At 58.9% G+C, this 10,537-nt stretch overlaps 1 protein-coding gene across 5 annotated transcripts; it reads left to right on the forward strand.

The window, feature by feature from the left end:
• The first annotated feature begins 90 nt into the window (after nt 1–90).
• Nucleotides 91–7,012, forward strand: ULK3 (unc-51 like kinase 3). 5 transcript variants are annotated; one of them, XM_042941391.1, is made up of 16 exons: nt 92–513; nt 1,167–1,307; nt 1,394–1,514; nt 1,992–2,096; nt 2,837–2,980; nt 3,189–3,271; nt 3,622–3,777; nt 3,922–4,027; nt 4,227–4,267; nt 4,496–4,598; nt 4,728–4,792; nt 4,878–4,956; nt 5,033–5,073; nt 5,461–5,508; nt 5,698–5,764; nt 5,883–7,012. In XM_042941391.1, the coding sequence occupies exons 1-16, from the start codon at nt 412–414 to the stop codon at nt 5,897–5,899; spliced, it is 1,419 nt and encodes a 472-aa protein (XP_042797325.1). In that variant the 5' UTR covers nt 92–411; the 3' UTR covers nt 5,900–7,012. The 5 variants fall into 5 exon arrangements, with proteins under 5 accessions (XP_042797327.1, XP_042797325.1, XP_042797326.1 ...); XM_042941392.1 differs by lacking the exon at nt 92–513 and adding an exon at nt 723–958; XM_042941394.1 differs by lacking the exon at nt 92–513 and adding an exon at nt 1,048–1,075.
• The last annotated feature ends 3,525 nt before the right edge of the window (nt 7,013–10,537 follow it).

Genomic DNA, 10,537 nt, shown 5'->3' on the forward strand with positions numbered 1-10,537 from the left:
TTCAGAGCTGTTGGTCTAGGTCGGAGGGGGACTCTCTGGAGCCTCTTTGACTTAACCCCCACTCCACACACCTGCTCAGCCTGGCGCCTCCCCTGTTGCCCCTCACGTGAGCCATAAAGCCTGGATGGGATTCCTCCTGGTGACCTTGTCTGCTGGCCTCAGCCCTCAAGGACCTCAGTGTTCCCAAAGGACCCTTGCGGGCACTGGCGGATCACGCAATCACCAGGCGCCCGGGAACTGTACCTGGGGAACCTGGTGCGAAGCCAGCGCCCCGCCCACCGCGCTGCAGTCCCGGCGGGCGGCGCTGGGGGCAGCGTGGAGTGCTCCCCGCGGCCGCGCGTTCTGCCCGCTGGGCTGCGCGCCGGAACCCCGCGCCTGAAAGCAGGAAACGGCGGGAGCGGGGCGGCGGGGATGGCGGGGCCCGGTTGGGGCCCCCCGCGGCTGGACGGCTTCATCCTCACCGAGCGCCTGGGCAGTGGCACGTACGCCACAGTGTACAAAGCCTACGCCAAGGTGGGTGCGGGGCGGTGCATCCCCGGGGTCGGGGAAGCGTCGAGGGCCGGGCCCCTGTGCCCGCCAGACCCCGAGCTAGCCCCGGTGGGCGCCCGTCCGAGAGGTGAGACGCGGCGTGCGAGCAGGGAGGGGCCCGCGGGCGGCCGGCAGCGTCCGTGTGTCCTTCGGTGGGTGAGGTGGTTGCTGAGAGCCGACTGCCACCCTTAGGTCTTAAACACAAACACACGCCCACGCAGCCCTGTTTGGTGGAGACCTCGGTGGAGCTCGGTGTCACTGGCCGGAGAACAGGCGCAAAACAGGGAGGATACTTGGGCTGGGAAGAGCCTGGGACAGGGTTCTAGAAGGCTGAACCCAGTTAGGAAGCGGAGTGCGTCGGTCTAGAACACTGAATGACATGCCTCAGTGGGGGCAGTCTAGAATACAATGGAACAGATTATGGAACAGGGTTGGTGAACATCAGAGTGGGTGGGGAAGCGGGGGGGGGGGGGGGGGGGGGGGAGGGAAGGGGGTGATTCCAGAATCCGATGCCTCCCTGTCCTGAGAAGGGGAAGATGGAAAGCCGGTAGGCCCAGTTGATGGGGGAAGAGGGGCAGAGGGAACCAGAACCCTCTGGCCCCTTCAAGGCAGAACCATCTCATCTCCTGTCCCCATAGAAGGACACTCGTGAGGTGGTAGCCATAAAGTGCGTGGCCAAGAAGAGTCTGAACAAGGCATCCGTGGAGAATCTACTGACAGAGATTGAGATCCTCAAGGGCATTCGACACCCCCACATTGTACAGCTGAAAGACTTCCAGGTGCGGGCCTGGGGTGGGGCCACCCCTAAAGGGACCTGGAGAAGGGCCGTTCTCTTCAAGCTGTTTGTCTGCTTGTATAATCACAGTGGGACAGCGACAACATCTACCTCATCATGGAGTTCTGTGCAGGGGGTGACCTGTCTCGCTTCATTCATACCCGCAGGATTCTGCCTGAGAAGGTGGCTCGTGTCTTCATGCAGCAGTTGGGTAAAAGCCTCTGACCCCAGCCTGACACCCCTTCCCATGATCTCTGCCCCCCCTCAGTCCCCCTCCCCAGGCTTAGAGCCCTTCTTAGCAGTTGTCTCTGTTCCAGCTTGGATTTTTAGGGCCCCCTCTTTCTCATGTGCCTATCCCTGACTTAAGGATGCCATGAGAGACAGAGAAGAGTCCCCTATCTGTGGGGAGTCCAGGTTTCCATAATATAAGGAACTCATAGAATGTTCCAGGGCCCAGGGGTAGGACCCAAGTGCTTTGCCAAGGAACATAACAAGAACCTAACGGGCTGGGGAGCCTGCCGGGAGGGGGAACTTGTGAAGGGGTCCAAGAGCATAAGGGGCAAATTCTTAGAAGTGGCAGGAACCTGATACTTAAGTATTAAAGCTTGAAGAGTCAGATGGGGAGGCGAGAGGCAGGTGGGAGATGGGCTCCTCTGACCTGTCGCTTCACGTGGGTCTTGTTCCCCAGCTAGTGCCCTGCAGTTCCTGCATGAACGGAATATCTCTCACCTGGATCTGAAACCACAGAACATTCTGCTGAGCTCCTTAGAGAAGCCCCACCTTAAATTGGCAGGTGTGTCCGGAAGAGCAGGGATGCAGTTTGGAGGGTGGGTGTGCAGAGGCCTCCCTCTGCCTGGGCACATTCAGCAGCCCTGGTTCTCATGCACCCTCTGTTGAGTCATCACACAGTGATGGGCTGGGGAGTGCAGCCCCACCACCAAAAGGCAGGACTTTTCTCAGGCTACCCACACTCGACTCCAGAAGTGGACTGGATTGGGCCAGGGCTCAGTCTCGTGTCAGGGTCAAGACTCAGTGTGTGACGAGGCTCAGTGTGTGAGCAGGGTCAGGAATTGGTCTGTCACCAGGATTAGGGCTCAGCCTATAACTCGGTATGTGGCAGTGTTGGAGGGTGGGAGGTGGGGGAGGACGTGGCTGTGGCCCCTGATGGCACTTGGAAAAGAATGGACTTGAGGCTGGAGGCCAGAAAGCCAGGTATAACCTGAGCTTCTAACCCCTAGTGGGCCCTTATCCTTGTAGCTCACACGATCAGGGTGGGCTTCCTGGAAAAGGAAGCCTGAGGAGGCTGTGCAGGGTGAGTGGGATTTATTTTGGCTCCCAGAGGAGGATGTAGGAGGGTGTTCTAGGCTGATCTGGAGTGAGGGGCTGTGAGCAGAGGCTGGTGGGTAGGATTGATCCTGGTGAGCCTGGAGGAGCCAGGGAGGAGCCCTGCCCTGGAGCCCAGGGTGAGGCTTTAAAGGTTTGGAGTAGAAGCAGCTACAAGTGGAGCTCTGCTGCCTTGCCTCTTGCCTGCAGACTTCGGCTTCGCACAGCACATGTCCCCCTGGGACGAGAAGCATGTACTGCGTGGCTCCCCTCTCTACATGGCCCCTGAGATGGTGTGTCGGCGGCAGTACGACGCCCGTGTGGACCTCTGGTCCGTGGGGGTCATCCTGTACGGTGAGAACTCTGTCCCCGGCCCTACCCCGGGGCCTGCATCCTACATCACGTGTCCTCACACCGGGCCTCTCTGGGCCACTCCTGAAGGGGTCTAAGGAATGTGACTCTACGGGCCCAGGGACCTTGCTCTGGGGGTATCTTCCAAAGGTGGGCCAGGCCAGGCTTGACCCTATCCCCTCCCAGCCTGCCATCTGCCTCCCTTCCACAGAAGCCCTCTTCGGGCAGCCCCCCTTTGCCTCCAGGTCGTTTGCGGAGCTGGAAGAGAAGATCCGGAGCAACCGGGTTATCGAGGTGAGTCTTGAAGGGCCTTGGGCACTTGTTGGGCAGAGGGATTCAGGGCCCCGAGTTTGGAGACCTCACTGCCAGCTGCACAGATTGGGGTGTGGGCTCTGGGCCAGCTCTGTGGTGCTGGGGCATGCTCTAGAGGGGAAGTTGAAGTTCCGTATGGTTCTGCAAACCCAGACCAGCTCACAGCAGGCAGCAAAGGGCTGGCCCTAGGGATTGTTGTGCAGGCCCCTTTGGGAGGAAAGCCAAGCAGGCGCATGCGCAGGCCCAGCTTGGCGCCCCCCAGTCCTGACGGACCCCTGGGTGGGGTTGAAGTGCTGGAAGCCCATGTGATCTGTCCTCCATCCTCCCTGCAGCTCCCCTTGCGGCCCCCGCTCTCCCGAGACTGCCGGGACCTGCTGCAGCGGCTCCTAGAGCGGGACCCCAACCGTCGCATCTCCTTCCAGGATTTCTTCGCCCACCCCTGGGTGGACCTGGAGCATGTGCCCAGTGGGGAGAGCCTGGCACGAGCGGTGAGCAGGCTGGTGGGATGGGGTGGGGTGAGGGCAGGTTGGGGGGCTGGCTCATCTACCCCGTTCGGTGGCGAACGGGGGACCTGCCCTTCTCTGTTCATGGTGATCATGGGAGGCGGACGTGACTCCCGATCTGTCCCCCAGACAGCCCTCGTGGTGCAGGCAGTGAAGAAGGACCAGGACGGGGACGCCGCGGCTGCTCTGTCTCTCTACTGCAAAGCTCTGGACTTCTTCGTGCCCGCCCTGCACTGTGAGTGCCTGGAGCCCCTGGGTGCAGCAGGGGTGGGGCAGCCACAGCTGCGGTGGATGGATTCCAGAAGCAGCTCCCCACCCAGCATTTTTTGGGAGACAAAGCAGAGGGTAAATCTGGAACTTGGTCCTTTTGAGGATTCCAGAGAATTTGGTGTGGGGCAGGGCAGACTCCTCATGTGAACCCCCCCTTTCTACAGATGAAGTGGATGCCCAGCGGAAGGAGGCAATTAAGGCAAAGGTGGGTGAGGGAGTCTCGGGAGGGAAGCAGGTGAGGGAGCCTGGGGCCTCTGCAGACTGGTTCCTTAGAACTTAGAACCAGAACTTCCTCTCCTAGTTGAGCCTCAGTCGACCCCCTGACATTACAGCTTGGAGTAGTCACTGAGGACCCAGAGGGAGAACTTGGAGGTGGGTGCTGGTGAGGGAGGTGGGGTGGGATGGCCCCTCTTCAGCCCCTCGCCTTCTGCAGGTGGGGCAGTACGTGTCCCGGGCTGAGGAGCTCAAAGCCATCGTCTCCTCCTCCAATCAGGCCCTGCTGAGGCAGGGGACCTCAGCCCGAGACCTGCTCAGAGGTAGGCCTGGTTCCTGGCCTCGGCCCCCAGCAGCGTCCCGCCAGCCCGAGGGGGAGGCAACATGGGGTGGTCTCCCTGAGATGAAAAACAGGCTGCTCTCCTCACCCTGCTTCCTTGCCCTCATCCCAGAGATGGCCCGAGACAAACCTCGCCTCCTCGCTGCCCTGGACGTGGCTTCGGCTGCCATGGCCAAGGTTTGTGCCCAGTGCAAGGGGTCCCGGTGGGGCAGGAAGAGTCCGGGTCATGACCCGAAATGACCTGGTGTCCCCGTGGCTGCAGGAGGAGGAAGCTGGTGGGGAGCAGGATGCCCTGGACCTGTACCAGCACGGCCTGGGGGAGTTATTGGTGCTGCTGGCAGGTGAGGCCCCCTATCACCACACTCCCCAGGCCCTGGGCTGCCCGGCCCTCACCACGTGTCCTCCTTCTCTTTGTAGCGGAGCCCCCAGGCCGGAGGCGGGAACTGCTTCACGCTGAGGTGCCCACTGGGGTTGGGAGCGCTGGGGGGCTTCCTCTTGTCTTCTTACCCTGCTCCTGCATGGGGGACCTCCTCAGCTTCCCTCAGCGTGTTCCAAGTCTGCGAGTCAGTCCTCACAGACTTGGTAAATCAGTAGCCCCTTGCGCTCCACAGGGGGCACGGGTGCTGGGGGTCAGGGCAATGGAACAGACGGATCTGGGAACCCGGCAGCAGGAAGTGGGCTGGGCTGCTTCAGGTGGAAAGGCTTTCTGGAGAAGGGAGGGATGACGAGGTCAGGGGGAGGTTGTTCTGATGGGGTAGAGGGCTGTGGAGAGTTTCAGGAGTGAGGAGGCAAGCAATTTGAAGGCCCCTTTGACCCACACCCCATGGCACGTCTTCCCTTGGCAGGTTCAGAACCTCATGGCTCGAGCTGAATACCTGAAGGAACAGGTCAAGGTGGGCACACGGGCCGGATGAGTTCTGCTCCTGGCTGGCTGTCCCCTGCGCCCCTTTGTGTGTCTCCCCCTCTGGTCTCCCTCTGAAGGTCTCCCCACTGCCGTCTCTGTCCTTTGCCCTTGTGCTCTCAGTGGCTCGGTGCCTGCCTCTGGCTGCCTCTCACCCCTGTGCCGCCTTTATGCTCCACAGATGAGGGAGTCCCGCTGGGCAGCCGAGAGCCTGGACAAAGAGGGGCTGTCGGAGTCTGTTCGTAGCTGTGAGTCCTGCCCTGGGGTCTGACCCTCTACCAAGGAGGGGTGAAGGCTGGGGGCAGCCCTGGATTCTGCCTCTTGGCCAGAGACTTAAGACTGACTTTCTCCTTTTCCCCTCCACAGCTTGCACCCTGCAGTAACCCCAGAAGGATGACTGGACAGACCATAAGCCACCTGAAATGGGGGACACACTCACCTAGACTGATGCCCAGAATTCTGTGGTCCTCTGCAGTGCTGTGGAACAGGTTTCCTGGATGGGCAACTCTGTGACCCCCCACATCCGAGGATCCCCAGCTCCCCTCAGGATACTCTGCACTTCCCAGACCCTGATGGCCCGTGTTTGTGTTGGGAACACTAGGCCTTGGCCCCTGAGGGAAGGGGAGCAGGACTCTGGGAGAAGTTTCCTTCATATGACTTCTGTTATTTGGTGGTTGCTGGACCCTGAGCCTGTCACTTCTGGGGCATCGGGCTTCTGTTTTTGTTCTGGGAACAGGACAGGGAGCCCTCTGCTCTTGCCCCTTCTCTGTCAGCAGGCAGCTGTGCCTGTGCCCACCCCTGCCCTTCCTGGGAGCCCTTATTGCAACTCACTTCACTCCTTGCACTGGAATGGGGCTCTCCAAGACCCCTCAGGGACCACCCACCCCACGGTATGCACCCCACAGAGCTCACCAGTCTTCCTGGGAGCTGACCCCTGCCCACCCTCTCAATATTTTAAGATAATCCTTCAGACGTGAAAATAATGTACTTCATATGGGTGGGGCAAATTTAAGAAAGCCATGCCTTGTTCCTGCTCTGGCCCAGGGGGCACGAGGGGAGGGGTCCTCAGCCTTTATCCTTGGCCCCTACTAGCCACAGAGCTGGTTCTGGCCTGGAAGGGGCCCGCGTAGGGGCTGCCTGACCCATCAGGCTGCAGAGGACCCGGCGATCCAGGAGGTCTGATGTTGCTGCTACCCCAGTGTGTGACCCTGGGTGCATCCCTTCCCTTTTCTGGGCCTGGATCCGCCCATCTCTCTAATGGCGCTGTTAATACCTCCTCAGCTCGCCACGTGAGCTAAGTGATTTTAATCTGGAGAAGAATGTACACACGTGGAGTTACTTGGGGGATCCTTTTTAAAAAGTGCACAAGGGTGTTGACGATCTCTAACCTTTGTGCCCGTCAGTGCCTCCTTGGGGCAAGAGGAGTCTGTCTTCCTTGCAGGAGGCTAGGTGTAAAGAATATAATTCATGGTTTCTCTATTAAATTATTTTCTGAACTTGTGCCTCTCTTCTTGCCCTGGGAAAAACAAGAGAGGTAGCACCTGTTCTCAGGCTGGGGCTGGAGACGCCCCAGAAAAAGCTGGGAAACCTCAGGGAGGGCGGGGGAAGGTCCCAGACAGAACCCCTGGCCACCCCATCCCCCCTTTCCCTGCACCGGTGAGTGAGCAGTGAGCCAGACTGGGACACAGGGCATCCTCTAGGGTGTCTTGTGCTCATACCCAGCTCTCCAGGGCCCCACACTCTCCCCCTACCAGGTCTCAGGAGCATCTTTGGGGACTTAAAGCCCAACCCCTGGGGCAGCAACCAAGGCAGCAGTTGCCTAGCTCAGATACCACCAAGATGCTCAGCCTTCCATACTGGAAGGGCTCAGAGGGATCGGATTTCCCCAAAACCCTTGGCCTTGCCGTTGGGGGGCAGTGTAGAGCAGTGGTCCAGAGGGCAGAAGGCCTGGCTAAGGTCTCGGCTCTGCCATTTGGCCCTGAAGCTCGGGACCCATAGATTAGCCAGTTTCTTGGTAAAATGAGGATAAAGATAAGCGCCTTGTGGCAATTTGTAAGGATTGAGTTACTGTGAGCCTGACACATGGTACAAGTTCAATAATGTTAATTTTTAGATTTAGGGAGAGGAATGCACTCTGGGTTATCTCGGGATGGGCTGCACAAGAAAGCTTCAATGAGAAAAATGAGGGGGAGGAAGAAGAATGACCGGACCCAGTGGGCAGGTGAATGGAGAAGACTGGATGGGGGAGACAGTGGGAATGAGGAAGGATGGGATTCAAAGGACAGTTGAACAGAAGGATTATGGGCTGGAGGGTTGGCCCACAATATCTGCATTGGCTGTGCAAGAACAGAGCCCAAAACTCACGTGTGTGGGTGTGGAGAGGAGTGGCCCCACTTTGGGTATAGCAAAGGCCTGGGAGGCTGAGGCCAGCGAGGAGGTCCTGGGGAAGGGCCCTTCCTGAGCAAAAGGTGTAAATGACCTCCTGGCTGTCCTTTGTCTAAGCCACCTGCCAAGGAGGGAGGCAGCCCAGCCAGAGGAGGTGGGGCTCACTCTCTAGGGTTCTCTTTGAATGGCAGAGACCTATGGGAAATATGCTAATCTGTCCTATGCACAAGTGCAAAGGACAGAGACGGCAGTGGGGAGACCTTCAGAGGGAGACCAGAGGGGGAGACACACAATACGTATGTATATATGTTCATATATATATATATATATATATATATATATTTTTTTTTTTTTTTTCCCCTCCTAGGAGCAAGTTTCCACTTCTCACCTTTATCAGTTTGAAAGTGTGCAAAGCAGGGCAGACATGCTCCAGTGTCTGCGTGCCTCACTTTGCCCTGTCCTCCCACCTCCACTTAGTCCCCTGAGCCCAGAGCCAGCACCAGGCCAAGCTGGAGGAGCACCTGAGCCTGGACCCCTGTTTCCCAAGGAACCAGCCCTGGGAGAAGCAGGTGGGCCACTGGAGCAGACTGAGGGACCCAGGTGTCCCTGGGCCCAGCCTGCCATGTCTTTTGTTAAGCAGGGACATAGGGCAGGACATCGAACCTTGGTCCTTTCAGGAGGTCATCGAGAAAAGCTCTTGTCCCCAGAAGCCAGCTGCTGTCCCAGCCGCCGCCCACCCCCCCACGACCTGGGAGATAGCCCAACCCTGAGGCTGCGATATGAGGGAAGGGCCATATCACTTTCTCTACAGTAACTCATACCCACACTTGAAATCCCACAGACACACAAACACACAGACACAGACCCTAACAGGCCACAGGCAGCATACAAAAACAACAAAGCCATGTTCAGGTTCACAGAACCATGCAGACCCGACATGGATTTATGCTCATGATCACGCACACAGAGGCATAGTTCCTGCTGAATAAGGCTGAGGCAGCCTCAGTGCCACTGCTCCCCCAGATCAGCCCACCCTGGCCCCCTTGCTCTCCCTGTCTTGCACCATAGGATTCTGGGAACAGCTAGGCCTGGCAGGCACAGGGTTAGAGGGAGGGGAGCAGGCTCTGTGGCTCCCTCCTGCTCCCCTTGCACAGCTCCCCACCCCCAACCCAGCCTCAGGCATCAGCTGGGTCAGTAGGCACGGCCAGCCTCTCAGGCTCAGCAAGTGAACATTCCCCCAGATGTCCCCAGTGCGTGCCCGGGGGCCTTCATGTCTGAGGAGGTACCATCTGGCTAATGGGGGAAGGGGAGGTCCTCTGAACTCCAAACCCCCTCACCCTCCCAACTTCTCCCTGGAGACCAGCTGGCCTCTGGAAAGTCACTGCTTTCCTCTGTACCACTCTCCCTCTGAGAGCTAGGCCTGAGCTGTCTGGGTGGGTAGAAGGCAGAAGAAAGGGACTGGAGTTGGGCAGGGATCACCAATCTTCCTGAAATCTCCAGTATTATGGGGCCAGAATCAGGAGTCAGGGTGAGGGGAGCAGGCCGGCCATCTTTGCCATTGCTTTCTTCCTGAAAGCGTGCAGGGGGGTGGCAGGGGCTGTCTCGTCCCCTTTCAACATCTCCTGTATCCTCAGACTGCCTACAAGCATGAGAGGAAAGAAGGAGGGAAGAAAGGAGAAAGAAAAAGGCCCAGAGAGGTAAATGGTTTACACTAAATGATGGTGCCGTAATGGCAGGGATTTGCTTGCTATGAACAGGGAAGTTTGGGGGCAAGTGGCTTTCTTTGTGGCCCTCACATCACACCAGGTGGGCAGACCGGTCATGGACCAAGTGACTGAACAGGTGGAAGCAGAAGCAGGCTGGGAAGAGAGTAGTCACGTAGACAGGCGCTGAGGGCTTGGGAGTGCCGGCGGGTACAGAGGAGGCCCCAGTGTGGCTGTTAGCCCCCAGCTGAGGGCATGGGTATAGACAGGTATGAGCCAGGAATGAGGCAGAAGATGGGGAAGACAGAAATGAAAGGGGCATGGAACTGACAGAGAAACCCTGAGAGCAGGGGAGGGAAGTGGGGAGGCAGGGAGAGGCCAGCAGCGCCTGGGGACCCCTTAGCCTGTCCTTCTCGTCTGTCTCTGCCCAAGCCCCAGAGCTGGCTCCTTTAGCTCCAGAGCCTTCTGCCCCCATTCCAGGGATACACAGACACGTCAGGGCTTCCTGGGGTTCCCAGGCGTGAGGAAGAAACCAGTGTGAGGGCTGAGCCCCCTCCCGCTCCCTGACCTTAGACCCCAACCAGCTCATTTTGTGAGGGTTCAGTGAGTGCTAACTGCCCACCTCCGCAAGGCCTGCCTCCCTGCCTCTTTCATTCTGGGTCCTGCAAACCACTGAGGGAAAAGGGGTCTGTCCAATCCCATTAGGCAGAAGGCCCCTGGAGGGTGGAGTGCTGACGTGGGCCTGGCTGCTGATGCTGCTGAGGAGGCCCCCCCGCCCTACATCCAGCCTGGGGCCCCAGCTTGGGTCTCCTCCAGCTCTCTCGGAAGGTCAGGATCGGTTTTTATCCAGAGACTACCCCCGGGGCCTAGGCCCCTTACCCAGAGATGCTCAGGAGGGAAGGCCCAGCATAACAGCCCAAGCCTCCCTGTCCT

The sequence above is a fragment of the Panthera leo genome, chromosome B3 (genome assembly GCF_018350215.1).
Source record: "Panthera leo isolate Ple1 chromosome B3, P.leo_Ple1_pat1.1, whole genome shotgun sequence".
Classification (NCBI taxonomy): Eukaryota; Metazoa; Chordata; class Mammalia; order Carnivora; family Felidae; genus Panthera; species Panthera leo.

Excerpts from the sequence above, each read along its gene's own strand:
- ULK3 (XM_042941391.1), top strand. The coding sequence starts at position 412 with ATGGCGGGGCCCGGTTGGGGCCCCCCGCGGCTGGACGGCTTCATCCTC. Across the intron at positions 4,793-4,877 it reads CTTCGGCTGCCATGGCCAAG|GAGGAGGAAGCTGGTGGGGA; the intron begins GTTTGTGCCCAG and ends CCGTGGCTGCAG. Across the intron at positions 5,074-5,460 it reads GGGAACTGCTTCACGCTGAG|GTTCAGAACCTCATGGCTCG; the intron begins GTGCCCACTGGG and ends TTCCCTTGGCAG.